This window comes from Psammomys obesus, unplaced genomic scaffold, assembly GCF_907164565.1.
Source record: "Psammomys obesus unplaced genomic scaffold, mPsaObe1.curated_primary_1811, whole genome shotgun sequence".
Taxonomy (NCBI): Eukaryota; Metazoa; Chordata; class Mammalia; order Rodentia; family Muridae; genus Psammomys; species Psammomys obesus.
The window spans coordinates 30,194,719-30,218,945 of record NW_026596040.1 but is presented as its reverse complement, the minus strand read 5'-3'; the positions used below and the strand labels follow the sequence as shown (position 1 = coordinate 30,218,945).

The following is a 24,227-nucleotide window of genomic DNA, read 5'->3' as shown; positions in this document are numbered from 1 at the left end:
AATGGCCCAATCCCCCAAACAGGGTTACTTGAAAACATTACCGCTAAGAATCAGCCACCTACTTGAAGCCGCTTTCTCATAGCAGCTAATGATATAATGATATACTGTGCCGATCGGGAGAATGAAAGCCATTACAATATTATTATAAGTATAATCCAGGAGGCATATTTAGAATGATATGGGCTGAGATGGAGGAGGAGGCTGCAGGCAGGCAGATACCCTTTCACAGATGATATCAAAATAATTGTTCCAAAACAGCGTTTTTCTAAAAATCTCTAAACAGCAACAGCAAGTGATGCTGATAGTTTTTTTTTATGTGTATGTGATGAATGCTACCAATTTTCATGACTGAATGTATTACCAGGATCATTTTTCTGAGAAAATATATCTTCCTACTATGAATCCATGCTTTACAAGGAAGCGCCCTTCAGTCAGCACCAACATGGCAGCACACCAGGATACTTCCTACAGTTGCCTTTGAAGACAGGTCCGCAAAGCCGCGGCACGCCCCCATTTCTCTCTCCACACACCCAGAATCTCTTCAGGGTACCCTGGAGGTGATCAGCTCCGTCCTCGCAAAGCACTGAGCTATTCTTCAGCTTGCACTTAGCAGGGTGCTGTTTCTACGATGCGGAAAGATAGGTACTTTTTGTAATGTATTCGTTCGCAAAAATACAGCTTTCACCTTCCTTTCGGACTGAAATCTCGACACCTGGCCATTATTTAGCTCATCCCAGTTTTCAGCTCTGAGGTGGGACATGGGGAGCCGTCTGCAGTACCTTAACTTCTCTGAAGAGGGCGTGTATGCTCAAGTGAAAGCCGGGCGGGCCTGCTATGCCTGTGCAGAGGCTTTGAAACTGAGCGCACAATCATGTTGCTGTTCTGAGATCAAATACTCGAGTATTTACAACTCCAGAATTTGCCTACATTTTATTAAAGTTCCTGCCCTTTGAAAAGGGACACGGCGGCTCCACAGACACGCCCTGGACAGTACAGTCCCAGGTTATGCCTTTGAAACACCGGTTTAAAATTCAATGCAATTTACTCTTAAAAAGAAACAAAGCAGGTGTCTGTCAACAGCCTGGCTATAGTTATTCTGCCTTAGGAAAATACAAGTTTGCTCTTTTTGATGAAATTCCTCATTCTTTTAGAATCACCAACACGTCTAAATCATATTTAGCCCCCACCCCAAGGTCTATCTCTGATTTATTGCTTCAAGTAAAATCTTTCGAATTCTGTGAAAGGAGGAAAATTCATCTTAGATATGCAGAAATTGTCACTAACTGGAATATGGGGAATATAAGGACTGCTTTAGTCAGTGCACTTTTAATAGCTAAAAAGTAATGGCTTCCAACCAAAAATCCTGCCCTAATCTATATATGTCCATAAGCAATAAATCCATAGAGAAGCCAGATGCTTCAAAACGAGCCTCATACTAGCAAAATACATGAAAGTCCTGGTAAAGGGGCCTTGCAGCCAGTTCTTAGATTTCTGTAATTAAACTACTAAGAGTTCAAATTTTCACACCAAATTATACTCTTCAGTGAAAGTGAGAAAAGAAAGTGCAAAATAACAGTTCCCTAAGATGTATTTCTCCTTTCTTAACACACAAGCACAGATGTATTGTTCTAGCTGCTGAACTCTCAAAGAAAGTCCTGATAAATCTTAATAGGTGACACCGAATTGGAAAACTTGATTACAAATAATCACAGCCCGGGGAGAGGCAAGGGCATGGCGATTCATGCCTACCTTAAGAGAGGCAGCCGAGAAGCAAAGTCAGACATCACTCCCACCACTCCTTTGGTAGGAGGGATGAAACAGTCTGGTTTCCTTGGGGGCGCTGAGGTTTAGAACTTTGTAAACTGCCAAGATAACCTCTGAATAGACAGATACACAATCTGCCCTGTACAGAGCCTTTATTTTCGTCTCCCCACCCCTTACATTTCTTTTTCTCTTTATATTTAAAATATGCGCACCAGAAGTCTTTCGAAGACGAGGAAAGATTGTGTTCTAAAGTTGCAAAAGGATTATTCTGAAATTCCCAACAATACAGAAATCTTTTAGGAAACTTCGGGGAGACTAAGATGCCAAATGCCAAATGGTGCATATTTTCTGTGTGTGCTTTCTGAAGTACTGAGTCCCCAATGCAAAGAATATAAAGATCCTCTTGTATTTACTTCATATCCTGGAATCTCATACAAATCGTAATTTTTTACTTAGCCTCTAAAAGAAATGGAGAGGGTGAGACTGGTTTCCAGAAAAACGCATTACTGAACTCAAAGCTTAAGACTGGATTAGTGAATTCTGCATTCGCTGCATGAAAAAAATAAATATTTAGTGATGAATATTTTCTCAGTTTTCACAGTATCCCCAACATTCTGTTACAAATGCAGTATAAACTGGGTGAATATTTCTTGTCCTATTTTCATTGTTTAATTGCATTACCCTCATCTTCCTCCTCCCTATATATTTTCACAATTTATTGGCTTCAATTATGTAATCAAATCTCATATTTTTAGTATCTTTAGCTAGAATATGAGCACACTAAGTTCAGAATTTATGCTATGAGCTGACCTAGTATTTTAATGTAAACCCTTACAATTGTGTAGATTACTATAGGAAGGGACCTTGAAGACACCTTTTATTCTATCTTATCACACAACTGGCTGCTTCTAGAATTCCCTACTCAAGCTCACACCCAGGTGTCTGACACTCAATTTACTCATGATACATTCAATACTGCCATAGTCATATAAAAAAGAATATATTACTGCTCGGATAATAGGTGTTGACATGGACATGCACCATGATATACAGGACAATTTGTCTATGGATTCCTTTCCAGCAAAAGTCATGTGTGTCTACATGTTTTCAATACTGTTTTTCAACCACATAATTCCTGGGTTCCTAGTAAGAAATAAACAGGTTACCAATTCTCTTGAGAAATCGCTTGAGATTTCTACAAGCATCTGAAGAGAAAAAAAAAATCCAAAATACTTTAAAATATGGATTCAATGGTATATTTAAAACCTTCACATGTTTTTAGTGTGATTTTTTAAAAAAATTTAAGAAAATAAACACTGTTAGTACTATCTACTTTTGCTAATGTAGTTGATAATCTCTACATAAAATAGTTAAGTCCAGACTGAAAGATTTTATTTTACTTAAGAATTCATGTTCCTTGGGAACATCAAATGGTATCAAATACATGCTATGGTTTTGTTTTCTCAAATCTACCTAAGGAGGCACTCATGCCTCAAATTTTCTTGGAGATGCTCCAATCTTATTTTAGAATCTTTTCCTCAGGAACCATGCATCCAAAATTATCTCTGACCACGTAAAGCTTGCCAGCTCCTCCTGAATTAAACATAAATAAATAAACCCAAACTACAATTTCACATGGAAATTAAATTTTACTGAAAAATTCAGTTTGTGAAAATCTCACTGGAGATGACAGAGGCCATAAAATTGCTCTTAGGGTAAGCTTTTGTATTCCAGAATCTTACAATGTTCCAGAAAGCTTGAGTGAGCCTATGGGGAGGTTTGCGATTAAAGTGGATTCCAACTCCACAAATGTCTGAATTACAAAGCTGTAACTCTCCTCACTTCCGGATAAAATCTGCATAACTTCCAGGATGATCAAGGCTTTGTATGTTTACATGTTAGTCAGTACAATAAAATTTCCAAACGACATCTGTTCCTTTTTTTAGTTTCTGTGCATTTGATAAGAATATTTTTAAACAGTACACTTGGAAATTGTTACTTTCTAAATTTTAATTCTATCATGTTAATTTCTAGTAAAAAAAAAAAAAAAAAAAAAAAAAACAACCCAAAACCACAGATCATTTCTCCTAAGCTATAATTTAATATGGTACATTTTTCTTTCTCCATAAATATACGACTCAGGGTATATGATTGTTATTAGGCTATTCACAAACAAGAAACTTGCTAGAAAGAGCAGTAAAGCTGCAAAGTGCCAAGATCACAAGGAAATTTAGTTTAAAGTAGAAAATCAAGATGCAGAGATCTAACCGGCCAAGGAATTCACATGTAGATTCAAAAGGTTAAAATGCAAGATAAGCCATAAGGCACAGACACATGCTGTTACTGAAGTCCCTTTGGAGGAGAAAGGCTATGAGATAGTGGGTCATGGCCGAAAGGGTAATGCAGTAAGTGTGAAAAACAAAAACAAAACCAGGGCCATCAGGAAGTGGGGTTCTCCTAACAAGTATGGGTTCCTATAGTCTTTCCTTAACCAAAGTACCCTAGCCATCGCTCCAGCGGGCCTTCCTCTCTTCATAAGTCTAAACACTGTGATCTTTGTGGATGAGTCTTAAACCATCCTGTGTTAGGCCTTCATGGTGACTCAAGGTCTCCAGATGTGTCACATAGTACAAACACATGATCGTGCATTTTACCAAATCTATGACATGATGTTGGGCCAAGTCTCTCTCCCTCCCTTCCTTCCTCCATCCCTCTCTCTCTCTGTGTCTCTGTCTGTCTCTCCCTCTCCCTTCTGTCCCTCTCCTTCCCTAGGCAAAGCAGAGCTTATAAACAAAGCTAGGCAATTCCCCCACCTCCTTAACCCAGATAGGCTGAAAGAGGCAGCCTCATGACAGCAAGGGAAGCCTATCTCTCTCACACAGTTGTAGCACAATGTGTGACTATGGGATACCACTTCCTCTGCTTATCTATGGAAGAGAGAGGGGCCATTTCACTGGGGGTGAGGGATGAGTTGACACAACAGATTGTGATAAATTCATTACTATTTATCATGGTAAATACGTATCTAGGAGAACATAAATGACTTTAATCTAATCACGGTAAGAGAAAGCTACCTCATTCTTTTACTATGTTACACAAATACGCAAGGAATATCTTAAAACAAGGTTTAGAAGTATGTTGTATCAGATACATGACATAAATTTATTTGAACTTAAAAAGGAATAAGGGAGACAGAGATCTAAAAATACAGAAATCGAGATCGACTGGAGCCAAAGCGCTAACAGTGTCTAGCACAGACTGTTTCCTGAAATCAAGTAAAAATGCATACTTTTTTATAGTGGCAGGGCGTGGGAGCTCATTATCAGTAATAAGCCACAACAAAGCTAGTGTACACTAACTGAATTGCAACTGAAAGAGAACTGAGATGTTCTAGAATTACCAAATAGAGTGGCGACTGGGGTCCAAAATTGCTTAAACTTATCTTATTCTTTCTGCTTAACCCTTAACTGAATTATGTTGTTTGTTGTCTTTGGAAGAAGGGTTCCATATATCAATGTATCCCTTAGGACCATTAAGACATTTAGTCATGAAGAATTCTCTCAGAAGAGTTAATCCTAAGCCGACCGTCCATCAAAAGCCAAACCAAATAATAAGCAAATGTTATTGCCAAATAATATATGCAAATATCCAACTTTTACTTTCATCTGTTAGAAAAAAACGATTTTCTGTTTTGCAGCAAAGTGTCATGTGATGTGCCACCCACAGCAATAAAAAATTCCTAAAAATGTTTTTGTAGAGACCCGATAACTAGAAATATTTATATTTATACTTAAATATTTATATATATATTTATAAATATATATATATATATTTATATATGAGTTAAGAAGTTACTGATAATTAGAAACATCTTAGTCACTTCAAATAACACCTAAGGAATTGAAGATTTCTACAATTTTTTTTTTCAGTGAAAAACAACATTAACAACAAAAACAAAGAAAAAAAACCCAACAACAAAAAACCCAAAGTTTCTTTTAACCTAAGGGTCAGATAGGATAAATAAGCTTAATTTTTGTAGCTTCCCTACACAGTTACCCTGTCACTTCAGAACAATGAACAACCCTTTTAATATTATAAGGGTTAATATTATAAGCCCTTTTATTATAAGGACTAAGTTATGTTTAAATGTAAACAGCTTCAAGGACTTTATTATTTGAAGCTATCATTAAAACTATTATAACCTAAAATTTCATCTACATCAACTGTATCACTAATTTCAAGCTTTAAATATGCCTACAAAAACAGCCAATTTCAATAAAATATAGAAACTCAAGAAATAACAACATGGTACAGTTTTAAGTGACATATTGATATTCTAAAATGACTATTTTATATGCGATTGGCAGTTTTATTTACACAATATTTTTCCATATTTATGGCTAATTTTGTGGTGCTTCTTCAACATTATCAAGTCTGATAATCAGCATACAAAATTTGTGAGTTTTTTTGACAAGACTTATTCTGATATATTCATTTAATAATTTTTTTGGATGAGCTGAACTGAAATCAAGTCAAATACACAGGTGTGTGGGTTAATCTAGCACATTTGCAAAACCCATTATTCTTCTAATTTACTAAAAATGAAATAAAACCAATGAGAGCACTGATTGGTAATAACATTTTCAGAAATCTAAATATAATTTTTGTCTTAAAGTGTAAGAACTTATAAGGCCCATTAGCCATTTTTTTTAATATACTAGAAGATTAAGTTAAAACTGCCTTTACATGTACAACATTGGAAGGAAAGAAAGATGAAAAAAAGAAGGAAAGGGGGGAATAAAGAAGAAATAATTTTAATTTTACAGAAGGAAGAAAATTATTAGCAATGTCTGAGTTATGAACGAATTAAATACATCCTGGGACCTAAAATTTGCAAATGCATGAACTCAAATCAATGCACATTTCCTGTGATTACTACCAACTTTTCCTAGGTTGGGGCATGGGGTCTGGGGCATCACAGCAGCATCCCTACAGAGCTCCAGGTATTAAAAATGCCCAGAATGCTTTCCTTATAGCTGGATTCTTCTCTCAGAACCTAGCTTACAGAGCAAACAGTGGCCACCTTTGCAGCTCTTATTCATCAACCTCTTCAGAAAATAGAGACATTCTCCCTGCACCCTGGGCTGAAACCCATGTAAATGTTCTCTAAATCCGCTCCACAAATCTCCTTTCGAATGCAAATCCATAAATCATCATAATACTGACAAAGAATTTAACCAACACATGAAACTAATACTCATGCTCTCCAAAGCCCTGTACAGGTAAAGCTGTGCAACCTGAGGCACCTTTTCAAGGCTCTCGTCAGAGCTTAACTTGCTGAATACCAACAGAAGCCCTCAGCCTTCCAGCAGGGGCTATTAATCACTGCAGCAAGGGTCAGGTAGCTGCTCACGCCTACCTCCTCCACAGTCTAGTTGCGCACACACAGCTCTGGGCCCATGGAACCTCAGTGCCTTCTACTGATACCAAACAGAACACAATGGAAAAAGCACAAAGCAAAACCAGGCAGTACTTACTGAAGAGGGCAAACCTGGAGGAACTTTTCGGACTTTCTTTGTCTGCACCTCTGAAAGAAAACGAAGAAGTGGTGAGCTCCCCAAGTGCCTAGTTTTCCAAACGAAAAGATAGCAAACCAAATTGCCAACTTAGCTCAGAGCAGACTCTCATTAATAGATATCCTAGCTCACTTACACTACTATTTCACCTTTCATTCTACCAGAAAGTAACAACTGGTGAAAACGAAGAAAATGGATCTACCTTGTGCCTGCTTTCTGCTTTAAAACACAGGTTTCTTGTGTGTGCAGTCAAGTGACACACCGAAATAAGCAAACATTTAAAGAGTTCTGTTGCTGTATAAATTGACACCATATTTCCTGAGGGATAGGAAAGGCACCAAGCTGATGACTGACTCAAACGTTTTTGGATGGGGGACCTTTGGGGACAAAGTAGCGGTAGTGTTTATTAGAACAAGAAGAAAAAAAGAGTGAACTCAATAATGACTCTAGGTATGGAAACAGAAGAGGACCTTACCCATGGCACTACTGTGAAGAGGCCTCCGCCGGGCGTTATTGCTAGAATACTGATAGTACTGGGAGCCAGGTTTGGTGGGCGAAAGGGTCCCTGGATTGCCCATATCCATGTCCCCTCCAAGGAGGCTCTGCTAGAAGGAGAAAAATAAAAACAAATATAAAAATTTCATTTTTCACATTTATCACCTCATACCTGATTATAAGCAGAGCAATACAAAATTAAAACAACAACAAAAAAACCACAACAGCCTTTGAGGAACCTATCAAGTTTAATATTTTTAACCCTTTACTTGGAAGAAGGTAGATGGTACCTCCTTGAGTCATACATTTTTAAAAATCATTTCAGATGACTAACACTTTAATTTTATAAGAAAATGTCATTTTTTAAAAGATGGATGTTTTCTTTCCTCACACATAGGCTCCTGTCTGGGAACTATTCATACCCTTTTTCAAAAGAATCCCGTTTTTGAACACACATGACTTCCCTGAGCTGCTCCCACTGGGGGTGAGTGTGAACGGTCCACTCTCTAAGGGACACACCCTGCTCACATGTCCCCATAGGGGTACCCACAGAGGGCAGAATGCCAGAGGAGCGGAGAAGAGATTCAAACCCCAGGGCAAACTTTCAAGACTACAGCAAAAGTAGGTATCCCGTGCAAGCAGGAAGATATCTGAGGCGCTTTCTTGAAGGCTATCAGAACTCAAACAAATCCCCACAGATGTAGCATTTACCTGAACACTAGAACATTCTCGCAAACATCATTACGTTATCGCGTTGTGACAAAATGCTAAACTTCCCGAAAATGATGACATAAGACAGATGACATATTACATTTTCTAAAAGCTACACAGCAACTTACCCATAATATATAAACCGCCTGATTATACTCTGCATTGAATACATTGTTCTTTTAATTATTCTGATAGGCAATAAAACAAATGTAGATAGTACCATTTATATTAAGAACAAATTTGCTATTTAATAAAGAAATTTTAAAATTAAGTGCTAAAAATCTAACTTTATCGTTACTTGTAATCAACTTTTACTGACTGAACTAATTGCTGTCCTTGATAAAGTACAGAATGTGTTTTCCCTAATCTAAATTCTAATCACCATGTCACTCACAACAGACTTAGGGATGCTTCACTAACACACTATTCACATGCAAAATACTCTAAATAGGCCAATTATGACTCTGCCCCTGTTCCCTGGTTAACCCGCTGAGAACTGAAAAATTTCACAAGGCAGTCACCACCTAAAACAAAGGGTCCTTGTTTTAAATTAAGACAGTCTTTTTGATTCCTAAATAGCTCAACAAAGTGGCATGTCTTCCAGTGAAAGCAGTTGGACAAATATGACCCATAAGCTGGGAAATCAAAAATTCAAAGCTCTCCTAGCCACCACTATATAGCTAAATATTATACAGAGAGTTGGCTATGGCAGGGGGTGTCTGTGACTATTGGTGAACTATATATAATGGGATAATCAGCTACTGGCATGCCTGTCTTCACTGCTCCCAGCTTACGACTTTTTCAAGGGATACATAATAAACATTACTTTTTTAAAAAATCGAAGAAGAGAGTGTACGAGTGAAAACACATTACTGAGCTATCAGCTCATTGCTAGCATCCTACTTTCATCCATAGAGGAACCCCACCCCCCCAAAAAAAAAGGATCATTTGCCAGATGAAAACCTAAGACTCAGCACCCTCAACTACCGCCTTTCTAGAACCTACAGAAGATACAACAGCATTAATAATGGCCAAGAAAAGCGCCACATACATTACAACCAAGTTTTCTATGAATTAGGGAGTTCAGATATATAACATCAAACTTTCTTTTAAAGCATTTTAAGTATTCAAAAAAATTGAGAATCTCAATCTGAAATTTGACTCAAAATCCTTATTGACAAATTCTGTATTTATTGAAACCATAATCCAAGAGGCATTTTTGAAATCTCCACTGATAGAGGTCTGAATGGCATGAAGTCACTATCTCCAGAAGTTGGTAAATCTAAAACTGAGCCTTCATTTTATTAGGAAAAGTTTGAAAACAATATGTTGTCATTATCATTACTATTTTACAGAATGCTGAGCCTCCTGCATTCTGGGCAAATGGTCTACCATTACCTACATCATTCATGAACCGTGAAATAATGGTCGCTTGGTATCTGCCAATATCATTGGCCACAACCTACCTATCTATCTATCTATCTATCTATCTATCTATCTATCTATCTATCCATCCATCCATCCATCCATCCATCTATCTATCTATCCATCCATCTATCTATCTATCTATTGTGTACTGGTATCGTTTCTGTCTGTATGTCTGTGTGAGGGTGTTGGATTCCCTAGAACTTGAGTTACAGACAGTTGTGAGCTGCCATGTGGGTGCTCAGAATTGAGCTTGGGTTCTCTGGATGAGCAGTGCCATCTCTGAGTAAGGCTTTACTTTTCATTGGGCCTACCCATTGGTTGATTAGTGAAGGTTGGAGTCACAGAAAAGGAAATTTCCATAGTAGGCCAACATGACAACAAACAAGCTAGATGACCTGGGTTTTAGTACCATTCACAATAGAGCTGAGAGAGAAAGAAAAAAAAAAAAAAAAGATAATGATAACACACTTAACTAGCTATGTCTGACCTGCTTGTTGTTGATTTCAAAGTAAATCTTCCTGTGGGCCAGTCATAAGCAAATTGGCCTCCAGTACTTCTCTACAGATATATGAACTATGTGGAGTGACAAGAAAAGCCACAGAGCACTTCTAACTACAGATTCCTGGCAATCTCCCCCCCTATCCTTCCTACTTCTTTCTTTTAGAGCTATTTGTTTCCTTTTCTTTTTTACTTGGACAATAGAATCATTCTTCTAAAGAAACAAAAATAAACATTTCCTCAAACTTAAAGGGGCCTTAATCACCCCCACAGGGAAAATGAAGATAAAAATATATGTGTTCTTATTGTAGTGTCTGCTTGTAAAATGAACAATGACTATTTACTATTGTTTAGTCTTTATGTCACACACTCTTAACCCTCTGTAGTGATGAGAAAGATTAAAAATAATTTTCACTGGTGAAATACTTGGGTCCATGAATGTTTCAAAGTCAGTGGCATTTGGTTAAGGCAAATTAAATAAAAAGTACACATAAAAGATAAAGCATTCGTCTGTTTATAAAATTACTTCCAAGGATATATAGCTTTGAAAAACAAATTTATGTTTCATGGAAGTTAAGTTTAAAAGCTGTCTGCTTTCAAAATGGGCGAATGCATCTTTGCCTTAAACAGGATTAGAAAAGTTTTAGGAGCTGCTTTCTGGATTTTTGTTTGTTTTAACACTGTGCAACCTGTGTTCTGTTCTTATTCTGCGTCCACAGTACAGAGTTGCCTCAGTCAGCCAGGAAACCCTGGAAGCAAGGTAAGCTGCTTCCCACAGCTAAGCGGCAAACCTTAGAGGCCTGCTTGGGAATCTGCCTAACTGTCTACAAGTGAGGAAGCAAGGAGACGAGCCTTTTCCTCCTTCTCATCCAAAGGCAAACAATTTCAAGCATTAAAATAGAAACCAAAGGAAAAAATGTACTGATTTTGTTCATTAAGCTTAAACGCGTGGAGAGTCACTCACGGTAGACCAAGCTTGACATAGCCGTTCATACACCAAAGTCAGGGTCTGGGAGGGTCGAGCCAACCTAAACTGCTGTTTGTTTCGTGGTCCATCTGAACTTGCAGACAAGCCTTCTAACATCACCTTAGCTGAGCCCTTACTCCATTTGAGAGCCGAGTGCCTTCGCTCCTTGATCAACTACTAAGCTATGCTTATGCAGCTAAGGATGTAAACCATGAATTAAACTTGGGAAGTAGAGAAGCGGCTTATATCTCAAATTAGATTTATAACTGAATGATAATCAAAAATAGAAGTAACTGCTTGAAGCTTAATTTATCAACTATTTTTTTTCTTGTTAAACTAAAATCATCTTGCTCCGAACTATTATTCCATTTCAGTCAGCACTTTAAATGTAATGGGTGGGTGGTTCATTTCTAAAAAGGAAGATTATATTTACCCTTAATTACAGATATAAGTGAGATCAGAGTGCTATGCACCCTGCTTTTGGGCACATGATTAATTTATCTAATAGGTGAATGGCCTTCAGATTCAGAGGTGGGACCAGGAAAAGCAAAAAAGAGAAGCGGCGGTTAAGAGGTCTCCGAGGGGAAAGTGTGCCCCTCATTTTTCAGGCTTTCTCCGCTTTTGCGTCATTCCCATTACGTGGTGATCTGATATCAGACACAACATTGTGGGGGTGGGGTGGGGAAGATGCTGTAGAACAGAGAAAAGCAGTCTCAGATGAAACCAGATTAAGCTTCTTTTCTGAACTTTTGCCAAATGCGTGTGAGTCTAATTCATGTTTGGGTATTCTAACACTCACACAGCTGCGATTCTATTCTTTCATCACAGACTCAAGTGATGTATGGTGCCTTTGTATGGCGAGCTGACTCCATAAGGGCAGGGATTTGTTATCTTAATATGGAAATAAAATTCAGCATGGCTATAAAACTTACGAATGCTGGATATCTGTATAGGTACGTAATAGACTTTACAGCATCGGGTGCAAACTGGACGTGGGGAAGAATTACAAAGTAGATGTGTTTAAAACACTTGATCACAGCTGAGGTCACAGCTACATGGCTAATTCTGCACAAAATTAGGTTTTCAAAGACACTGCTGAACAAGATTCCTAACAGCCAGGGGGAAGTTCCTGCAATTCCCTATCGAATAGCTGCTGCTGAATTTGCCATTTTGACCACAGAAGGGCCATTGCTGACTTACTTAGTAGCAGGAGGGGGCCATAATTTTGCTGCTGTTCGCACTTACTCGGCAACCTCGAATCTATCTTGCACCAAAGGGCAATGAAGAACACAGTAATTCCACCTGTCCACTTTTGAACTTCAAAGCTCACAACTGAAGGTCAGGCCTTAGACAGTCTTTATCCCTGGTCCCTGAAGGTCCAGAGAGGCACTGTTACAGCTTACTTTGATTTCTGTCCTGGCTTAGTTTCAAGCAAAAGAGAATTTTGAAAAAAGAAAAAAAATTTAGAAATACTGGATGGCAGGAACAACCACGGGCTGAAACAGTTGCTGTGTGGCAGAAAGGTAGAAATTAATGAGATTTTCACTCAGCTAGTGATTTCTTTTATGAAATTTTAGAAGTTAAAAAAAATACTATATTAAATGTATAGGGCACACTGGCACTCCATAGAAAATCAGAAATGAACTTCAAGCTGGGCCTGATGAGCAGTTGTATAATCCCAGGTATTTGGGAGGCTGAGGTGAAAGGATTGTAAAATCAGGGTTGGCCTAGGCTACAGAGTGAGTGCAAGGCCAGCAAGAGCAACTTAGCAAGCTCCTGCCTCAAAAAAAAAAAAAAAAAAAAAAAAAAAAAAAGAAAAGAAAAAAGAAAAAAGAGAGAGCTGGTGATATAGCTCAGTGGTAGAGCACTTACCTAGCATATGCAAGGCAACAGAGAGAAGAGGAAGGAAGAAAGAAAGTGAGGAGGCAGGGAAGGAGAAAGAAAAGAAGGGGGGTAGAGATGATTGACTCAAGTATAGCAAGAAAAGAGGATGAATGAGTTCTGCATAGAACTCCATCTCAAGCGCATATGGACTACTGGAATACAACTCCCCTCTCCTCCATTATTAAGGTGAACTAATAAATGCCATGTCAGAGTTATTGGGAATGGAAGAAAGAAGATATGTAAAATGTCAAGCAGAACTGGTACCTTAGGTATTGCAATGACCTCCCTCTGCCCTTCAGCACAGCACTGCTTTAACCCACTGACTACTACTAAAAAGAGTCATCTGAAGCCGAGAATGGCCCTTAGATCCTCTCCTCTTCTTTCAGATCAAAAACCACAGTGTGTTAATAATTTTGAAACATCACTCCTAAAAGGGGGTGAAATATGGAGTCTACATAATCAGTGACAGCCTCATGGCCTTGGGCCATGCTGGCAACAAGAAATTAGTAGGGGCTCCCCATGCTGAATAAAGAAATTGGCCAGCAATCTCAGAATTTGAGAGTAAGTGGCTACTTTCCTCAAAATGCCACGAGCATGTCTTCAGCAATTCATTAGATTTTATTTTTCTAATGGAGAAGTTACTGCCAACTCAACTAAGTACAAGATAAAAATGACTCAGTCAGTCCATTGGTTATACCAAAACAAGAAATGTTTGCCATGGGAAAGAACTCCATACAGCATATAAAGTAGGGCTAATGAAACTCTGATTTATTGGTTCGGATACTGACGGATGACTGTAGGGATGGTCCGATTTTATGTTTTTCCTTTTCAGAACCAACAATGAGCATTTAGTGACTGTGTATTTCATAGTTGTTTTTCTTTCCTCATGACATTAAAAAACAAACAAACAAACAAACAAACCTTACAGTTTTGGTTGGGAATTTGCATAACTCCCAAAGAATTCAAGTGACCTTGAACAAAATTACTTATTTTATTAATGACTAGATTTCACCAAACATTTCAAAATTCAGATACATTGTCTTTCCTTGTTTAAAAAAAGAAAAGAAAAGAAAAGAAAAGAAAAGAAAAGAAAAGAAAAGAAAAAAAAAACACCTTACACTTAAATGTCATAATGCAATACAAAGGTTGCTATGGTAACTATAACTTAATGTATAATGCGGTGATAGTCAAGTAAAATTTCATGCATTTTTTATGGAAATTATAACTGCCCAAGGACTGGTGAGACTTACATAGCCACCTATTTGACTATTTCTCAGATTAAACAACAACAATAAAAACCCATTTCTTGCTGTATACACTTAACTGAGGAGGTTTTTCTGTGGTTCATGAAAATGCATTTTGAAAGCCCAGCTCACCTATTACATATTAAAAAGAGGATTAATTTGGTTGTTAGGAGGTACAAGTTAAAGGTGGGGGGAGGGCGGGGGCATCAAAGCAGCCCATAGCTTAAAAATAAAATATAACTTCAGAATTCTTATGTAAACTATGCAGATTTTTTTTTTTTTAAGTACTTTCTTTCCAATTAAAACTTTTTTTTCTCCAGTTGGGTCAGGAAGTTCATTTACTTTATAATTTTACATGTACTCATTCAACAACATATAAACAGTATTTGCCTTAATATGCTTTTCATTAGCAATCATGTACCAAAGCAAAACAGGAAACAGTTGATATGACCTGTGAGCACACAAGGGAATTAGCACCGCTCCTGTAAAGACCTGGCTCAAGTAAACATGCCGAGACGTTCAGTTGACCATGTTGCCACTTAAGTGAATAGAAGAGTGTCAATCTGTCATGTGTCAGTCTCTGTCGTCGCGGATGGGGGAGTTCGAACTCGAGGTTATTGTTAATGTTTACCTCTCTGGGCAAAGATACAGAAAATCTATTTTCATGGGACTGGCCTCTCAGGGAACAGAGGACAGGGTCTCCTTCATAAACCTTACCAGAGTACAAAATTATAGTCTGATGGTTAACCCTGCAAGCGTGACAACAATATCCCTACCTGTAAACAGGGTGACGCGCTCACGTTCTTTAGATGAGGAGAATGAGACTGTTTGCAGCATAGCAGCAGATGCCGAAGGGAATCTTTAAAACACCCTGACATTCCTTCCTTCTAAACTACAAACAACACCCTGCTCCCTGTACAGTGACTCTCTGCCTCCTGACATCCCTTCTTCCTAAGTGTGTGGGTGATCAGGAGTGGGGGCATGGAGGCCAAGCTTACGGATATGCTTGTCAGGGAGGAAATTACTCAGTTGACTCCCTCTCATGGAGATATGTTATAGCAAATATCCCTAAACACTGAATCAAGGGCAAAAATGTTTTATTGGTCAACTCGACTGTGCGTGTGTGTAAACAAATCTCTTCCTCTAGTCATTTCTACTGTTGTAACAATAAATGAGCAAAGCCAGAGACAGATGCAGCTCCTTTAGATACTAACATGGCAGATACTGCAGCCTCCAGTGTACAGATCGGGGCATTAAGAGTGGCACTGTGCCCTGACCGATACCACATAGCTAGCAGGCAGTGGGGTCATTTGACTTGACACTGACACATATGCTTGTCCCTTGTGCCCCATCCTTTCTGTGGTCTATCTGCCCCAAGACCCTCATCATTAGCTGGAGCTATGAATCTCTGTGAGGGAACCCTGCCTTTGGAAATATCTCTCTTCTTCCAACAAAAGAATCATCTAACAGTGGAATCCAGCACGGCTACATGGGAGTGCCACTTGGCGCGGTGCAGCCTGGATATATAATCTTAGTGAGTGCCGGGCTCTTTGTCTGGGGCATGGTTGTATGATCACGCCCACTGTGAGAACTGCTCAAACAATGCGAAATGCTTAGAAACTTGACACCTGTGATTTCTCACTACTGACTGTGTGGTGCCTCAAGGCAGAAAGTGAGCTCCCTTGTCTCGGTGACCTTGGCATCTGGCACAGTGGGTCCTGGTACGTAGTATGCCAGAAGTAAATGTCAACTGATTTAGTTAATTAATTAGCCAGGGAATGTACTTACAGGATTTCAACCATTACGGTTATGATCATGATTCTCTATCCCTATGTCAGTGAACACATAGTCCCTACATTTCCATTTACAGCCTCATCCTATGATTTTCTCCTATCACAACAAATGAGCTTTACTCAAAGCTGTCACTAATGTACAAAAGTCTCACCACTTCTTTCATACACACTTCTTTTGTTTCCTAGTTATTCTCCCAGCCCACATGAGGATAGGTGAAGAATCAGAATGGGAACATATGAAGAAATCAGTTGTGTGTTTTACAAAATCACTTGAATGACTATTGGCGTTTGTTTTTACACCTGATCTGTACGATAAAAATGGATCAATTTCCTCATTTAACAGGTATGGTTGCTGGGTGGTTCATCACCCACAAAAGGGCTAGGTTCTTGGGAGAGTTGGACAGCAAGGGAAATGGAGGTGGACGCCTGCAGCAGAACAGACCACAGGAGGGAGAAACACAGACAGCAAGTAGAAATTGGGGCTTTGTGAAAACATGTTTTGTCTTTTTTTTGAGACAAGGTCTCTTTACATAGCCCTGGCTGTCCTAGGACTCACTATGTAGACTAGGCTGGCCTTGAACTCACAGAAATCCTCTTGCCTCTGCCTCACAAGTACTGGGATTAAAAAGGTGTGAGCTACCAGAACCAGCTTGTGGAGGCTCTTAATGAGGGGGGGGTTATCCTGAGGATCACAGCACATGAAACAGTTTGGGAGACTCTGAACTGGCTAGTGCTGAAATCGTTCTTCCTGGGTTGTTCTGACATCTTAGATACTAGCCCTTGGGTTCCTCTTTCATGACTACTAAAATCAACTTGGCTTAGCGAGAAACAAAGCCAGAGAAATGGCTATCGCAGACTTCTGGAACAAATAGGACGATCAAGGCAACTCAGCCCAAAGTGCTGAAGCATTTCTTCATGTGTGGTTAGCCACCTTGTTCTCTCCCGATCACCTCAGCCCTTTCTAGAATGCCCAGACACCGCAAGCACAAAAGGCTTCTAAAACTCAAAGCTGGGTCCATTTGCTCACAAACTTTCAACCTCACTATGTTCCCAAAGCCAATTTACTGCCCATGCAGTTTTCAGTTCTCCCTTTTATGGTTGGACAACTGAGAAGACATCAGCCTGGGCCATATGCCAGTGGCCGTGGTGGGCTTGGGGGAAACAGAGCAGTTAGGTGACGGGCCATTCCGAGAGGGAGCCGTGACGGTGAGTCTGTGTCTTCCCAACCGCCCTCCTCAAGCCCCACTTCAGCAGCTTAGCTTTACCAGAGCGGAGGCCTCTCCTCAAAGGCCTGGTCCTCCCATGCAAGCACATGTCTGGAGAGGAGAATCAAACATCATCTCCTTGGGATGTGTTTCTCGGGACCCTTGGGGAAGTGACTCATCCTACCCCGGGCCCTCGCACCATTCCTGTATCACAAAGCCTTAGGGTTACAGACAGATGTAGGAATGACCTCTCCATAGCGGAGATGTCACTCTGTAAGTGACAGTAGTGATACAAAAAGCAGCAAATATCTCCACAGAACTCACTGTACTACAAGCTCTGTTGGCCACAGCACCCGTTTAATTTTCACAGCCCCTTGAGGGGAGAACCTTATTAATCCCACTTTACAGATGAGGTGGCCTAAGGTAGAATGAAGCTAACTGGCCACCCAAGATTACTTGAAAACTACCTGAAAGCCAATGAACAACTAAATTGTGCCATTTCGCTGACAGTAATTGCATTTCTTGGATTCGCTCATCTTCTGGTAATATCACATCTAAAATTTTCAACAATTACTTCATGCTCGTCATTAAATCATATGCTAGGGAGCCTCCCCTTTTCCCAGCTCTGCCCTCTACCACCAGCAAGCTTCAGTGCTGAGGACCTATTTCCAGCAATGCATTTAACTCTCAGGTTCTGAGCCCCAGGGGCCCTCCCTACAGAAACTCCATAAAGAACTCACTGATTCCATGAAAGATGTGTTTAGGAACGTAACTGGCAACCAGTCATTGCATTTACCCAGCACTCCTGTACAGCTTTTTAAGCAGCCCCTAGTGTTATAAGAAATATGATGCAAACACAACCAAGAACTGGAAAACTTCAGAAAGTTAGAACGAGACGGTGATTTTAAGGGTTCTTAGAGGAACTGCAGAGCGTCTGCATATATAAATATTCTCATTCTCTCCCCAAGGATGTAGGACAGGTATATTTTTATTACGTGTTCACATAATACCTCGTTATACATATATTTAGATATTGAGCATGTGGCACTGACTTGCTGAACTAGTTCACAAGCCAGTTGAACACAATCCACAAACGGATCCTGCAGAACACACACTTCCAAAAGGCAGAAATAATTTCGTGTATCCTTTTTTAAAAGAAACAAACACCTTGATCTTTTCACACCGAAACGTCTCTGAGAAAAGGACCTGGATAAAAGTAAGTTTGATGACTCGAGTTGAGTTCAGACTGAAAGGAAAGCCAGAGGCACTTCAGACATAGGAGAATAACCCTGAGAGGGTGGAAGAATGTGGACTCCACAAGCATCCTGAAGTATATCTGAAAAAGTACCGGTTACCTAGACCTATGTACAAACGCACAGGCATACACACACAAGGACACACTGCTCGTCTCTACTTATTTATTTTCTTAAGAGGATGGGAGATATCGACCCTAAGGCCTTCAACCACTCTGCTAAGGACTCACCTCCAGCTTATTTCAGTTTTGAGACAGGGTGACATTCACCCAGGCTAGCCCTGAGCTCTGTAACCCCAAACCACCATTAAACTTGAAATCCTCCTGTCTCAGACTCTCAAGTAGATTGCAGGTCTATGCTACCAGGCTCCACTTACTGGACCCATTTTAAAACATACAAGCTAAATGTTCACACTCGTTTTCCATATACGGAATAAGTCCTCATTTACAATACACTGATGCACATTAAGGGCTAGAATTGACAGATCTAGACAGACTCTTCCAGGGCTGGGTCCCCTTTCTGTGGTAGCTCACTCCCTTATGACTACACCTACCATAGTTGGACATTTCCTATAGATACCCAAGGTGGGTATCCTCCGTTGCTGTGGGATGAGGATGATTAGAGAGCACAGTGGAAGCACTCAGAGGCCATGGGGCTCCGGAACAGTCCTCCCTAGGTGATAGTAGGCCTCCTACAGAGCTGTCCATCTTTCAGCTTAAACAGGCTCTGACAGACAACAGGCTGAAGGTCAAGACTGTTTCCGATGTGGACACTATTTCCTTGTCCTACAGTGAGATAAATATAATTTAAGTGATGGACTTAAACTCTGTTTGTGATAGTTGATTATTTATTGTTTTTCAAGTTGACTATATGTTTACTTGTTAATCAGAGGGTCCACAGTCTCTTTTCCTTACTTCTGATGTTCTTGGAGCTCACGTAGTTTTGGGAGAAAACATGATGTAATAGGAAGGGCATGTTTGTTTGCCCTTTATCTTACTAAATATGATTATTCACGAGATTGGTTGTGGAAATAACATCTGCTTAATTCTTAAAAGCTGCCCAAAATGCTGTTAGAATGAGGTGTCCAGTACAGGCTGTAGGTATGTGCTGGATTAATCCCCAAAGCACCAGTACTTCTGAAATTCTGGAGTAACTACAGGCTGAGAGTTCTACACAGGAAATGTGACCTATGAAAGTCCCCTTTCCCTTCCCAATGCTAAGCGAGCCCAGCCCAGTTTCTGCGATCAAAAGATCAGCACATTCAGAGGGATACGGCCACATACAAAACTCCTCCTGAATTGGGCTCACAGCTATTTTGAAAATACAGTCAACACTTAAACATATCTAATATCTTCATTAGAACATTCTTTGTAATCTTCTCAAGATAACTGCACAGACTTGAACTTGTGTGTTCATCTAAGCCTGGTCTCCTGCATAGATACAGCTGGCCTTAATGTTTGCCTTATTCATTCACTGTAGAATGTTCTATTCAGCGTTACTAATCATATCTTTTTACACTTAGGTATTTTGATTTTAAAGCTACTTGAGTATATAGATATCTATATACTCAAAAGACAAAATAGGTTGAGGCAGAGACCCACCTCCTTCAGAATCCACAGAGGGCTGTGATAGGCAAAGTTTCTTCCACATTTGAAGCCAAGATTCTCTACAAAGTTCTGGTTGGCAACTCTACAACTGTCAAGGCAACTAGGCAGACCAGCCTGCACACATCATTGTATGTCTGTGTGTGTCCCTTTATGAGTTTGTTTACTGTTATACTGGCTCCCACCAAGCCCACACAAATCTTGATGCCCTCCCTCCTTCTGGTAACACACACATGGCTTGGAACCACTCCTTTAGCCCGGTGAAGGAGTTAAGAAAATCATGGTGCCTCAAAAAGACTTGCACAGTTCAATCAAGAGCCAGGCTCCTATTGTTTGGTGGAGCCTTCACTATTGTCCATAGATACACTACTACTGCTGCTTTTAAGTAGCAGGCAGCATATGAAGTCGTGATCAGGTTCTAGGCACCAAGGATCAAGCACAGCTCACTATACAATTCACTTACGGAAGAAAAAAGGTACATAAGAACGTTAGTGGGTCCAATCACACCTTTTCACTGGGAGATAAGCTAGGTCTGAGAGCTGCCCTACATATTCAAGAAGACTGAATATAAAATACAAAGAGAAACTATAGCGCCTATAAGAGGTATGAGATAGCCATACCTATTTATAAATGACAAGTTCATTAAATCAATCCGTGACTCTTCTACAAGCTCCAGTGAAATAATCTAAGGGACAGATGATGGGAAGTGTAGTCAATGGAGGGCTCCCCCAGACAGTGCAGACATTCGCTAGACCATCTAAGCATCGCGAAAATTAAAAGCCAGTTACTGTTGGTATCTGGATATGGAAGCAAAATGACAGATACTGGAGAGTGTGAGTAATGGAGTGAGAGGAAGGAAAGAAGGACTAGCCAGTTACACTATTCTCAGGAGACTAAGCCCCCCCAAATCAAGAGTTCACAGGCAGCTGAAGCTACAGAAGTGAAATGAGGGAGAAGTCATTTATGAAAATAAACAAAGGAGGAGGACATGAAAAAGTGAGACAGGAGGATTTCCCCTCTTTCTCTTTCTCTATCTCTCTCTCTGTCTCTATCTCTTTTTCTGGTCAACTTGACAAAAATATTACCTTGGAAGCAGGAATCTCAGTTGAGGAATTGCCTCTATCACATTGACCTCTGGGCATGTCTGTGGGCATTTGCTTGATTAAAGATTAACATAGGAGGGCCCAGCTCATGTGGGTGGTGCCACCCTAGGCAGGAGGTCCTGGATGGTAACAGAAAGCAGGCCGAGCAAACTGGGGAGAGCAAGCCAGTAAGCAGCACTCCTCCATGGCCTTGCACTCCTGCCTGGGTTTCTCTCGATGACAAAATGAACCTGGAAGATGAAGCAAACCCCTTTCTCCCCAAGCTGGTCATCGTCAGTATTTATCAGCAAGAGAAAAGCAAAGCTGAACAGAAATGGAGCAGAAGTAAAAATAAAGAAAATTGTGAGCCTGTTGATTCAACTCTCAGTTCACGGAGAATGTGGAGAACATGCTAAAAGGCCAGAAGAAATCAATCCATCAAATCCACAAAGTCGGACAAGACATAAGGAAATTATCCTAGCTTTGCTATTAAAGGGGTAGTCAGGAAAGTTGGGAATTTTCAAAAGACCAAAGACAGACAATGCCCAAGGGCAATAGTCGGTCTAAATTCTCCAGAGGACAAAACGTCTTTTGTTTTTTGTTGCTGCTTTGTTTTAGTTTTGGGATATTTGTTTTGTTTTTCTGTGACAAGGTTTAACTAACCTTGTTCTTAACTAACTAGTTCAAGACTAACCTTGAACTCATAATCCTCTGACCTCTGCCTATCATGTGGTGGGCTAATAGGTGAGCACCACCGTGCCCAGAGAAAAAAGACATTTGTCAGGCAGCCGGAGAAAGTTCCCGGGTGCTAAGGAAGAGTTACTGAGAGTCTTGCCAGCTTTGGCAATGAGACTGTGGATGTGTTAAGCATCGGGGGCAGATTATTTGTTAGAGATGCTATTTATTTATAGCAACTATAGTGAGAGATGCTGTGTGTTTATACATAAAATGATATGCTGCCTACAATCTGCTTTAAAGCACTTGAAAAACATCAAGTGGGTACGATGATTCTAAGAAAGATGGAGCAAATGTTGTAATCTGTTGAAAGTGAAGAATGGAGACATGGTTTTACACATTACAGCACTCTGAATGTTTGTTGTATTTGAAATTTTCCACAATAAAAAGATTCAGAGGCGAACATATCTGTAAAATAAGTCCTTCCCATTTTGAAACTGAAGAAGGTTATGAAAGCTCAGACTGTGAGTTCAATACTAGCTGTCAACTTCATCTCTTCAGAACCCCCCAAGATTTATATTCTGTTCCATTCTCTATAGAACAAAAATTTAAAAACTGGCATAAAGGCAAAATTTCCAGGCCCTTTAGACTAAAGGTCAAACAGATGGTCAGGGAAGGAACCAGAAGTCCCCAGCTAATCTAGGTCCCAGACAGAAAGTCCCTTCCTTTGCAAGCCAAAGGCAGAAATGGCTGAGGCTCAATAATGGAGTAGAAGACAGGGTGGTTCCTCCCACAACAACACAGATGCCCCATGGGCACACAGGGAAGCAGAGTGTACCCATGCCAGTCTGTACCAACTTCACACCTGTACAGGTGCTCACCAGGAAATCCAGAAATACTGAAATCCTCTAATTTTGGCATTAGTGTAAAAAAAAATTTGGGAGGGGGGTGCAAACATCAGCAGCTGGATTTTTTTTTTAACTGACATAAATAAAAATGTATTCATTAAATGTTTATGAAAGTAAAAAATTCAGCCGCTTGCTAAACTGGGTTATTTGGCTACTGCTCAAACATCAGCTTGTCAGTCTGTAGAGAAGAGCTGTGTGCTTTTAGCTTGCAATTAGAAAGTGAACATCAAAGGTCCTGCATGCTTGCTGCAAAGGATCAAAGCGAAGCTGCTGTCTCCTCCCCCTAGCTCATGCCTCATCCTAGCTACCTTTCACAGAGGAGAAAGGGCCTGAAAAACAGGGTGCCCCTTGGCTCAAGAAGATACTCATCCTCACTCACCAATCCCAGAATTAGGTTGGGATAAGCAAGCAAGCCACAAACCCAGGCTTGCCTAACAAGAGTCCAGTGCCAAGAGAGCCATTCGAACAGAAGCATTTTTCCTGAAAGAAACATTTAAAACTCAGAGAACTGGTGGGAGAGTAAAGAACAAGCAGGGGGAATAGGAATAGGTATAGGTAATGTGCTTGCTACTCAAGAATGAGGAGCTGCATTCCATCCCTGGTACCCAAGCAGAAATCCAAGGGTGCCGCTGTGTGCTTGCATACCCCAGCTCTGAGGAGGTAGAGACAGATGGATGTGGCGGCTTGCCAGGCAGCCACCCTAGCCAGATCCGAGCAAGACCCTGTCCACAATGGAAGACTTTTTCTTCAACAAAATAAGATAGAATAACATAGATGGCTCCTGAAAAAATGACATCAGAAATTGACCTCTGACCTCCATACACATACACACCTATTTTGTGAATGCACATGCACACACACACACACACACACATACATCACAACACAAGACAGGAGCATATCCTCAAACAACAATAAAGTCAGTCAGTTCTCAGAAAGGACCAGCTCAAAGGTGTGGGAAGCAGACAAAATGTTCACTAAAGCCAGTTGCAAAGTAAGGACATAATAAACACAGAACATAAGGAAAGGGGCAAAACCTTATGGTTAGACAAACAGTATTTACTCTACAAACAATTTGAACTACTTTGCAGTGTGATATACACGAATGTAGGGACTCACTTTCAGATGACCTTTACCTCA

The 24,227-nt window shown here is 40.0% G+C and overlaps 1 protein-coding gene across 9 annotated transcripts in view; it reads right to left on the bottom strand.

Moving 5' to 3' along the window:
* Positions 1-24,227, bottom strand: part of Tcf4 (transcription factor 4) — a 341,388-nt gene that overhangs the window by 115,041 nt on the left and 202,120 nt on the right. For 6 of the 9 annotated variants that reach the window (XM_055622504.1, XM_055622503.1, XM_055622507.1 and 3 more), the window contains 2 exons: positions 7,816-7,945; positions 7,302-7,351 (listed from right to left, as the gene is read on the bottom strand). In XM_055622504.1, coding sequence (XP_055478479.1) covers positions 7,302-7,351; positions 7,816-7,945 — 180 coding nt within the window. The remainder of the gene's footprint in view (positions 1-7,301; positions 7,352-7,815; positions 7,946-24,227) is intronic. The other 3 variants (XM_055622505.1, XM_055622508.1, XM_055622515.1) reach the window with 1 other exon arrangement.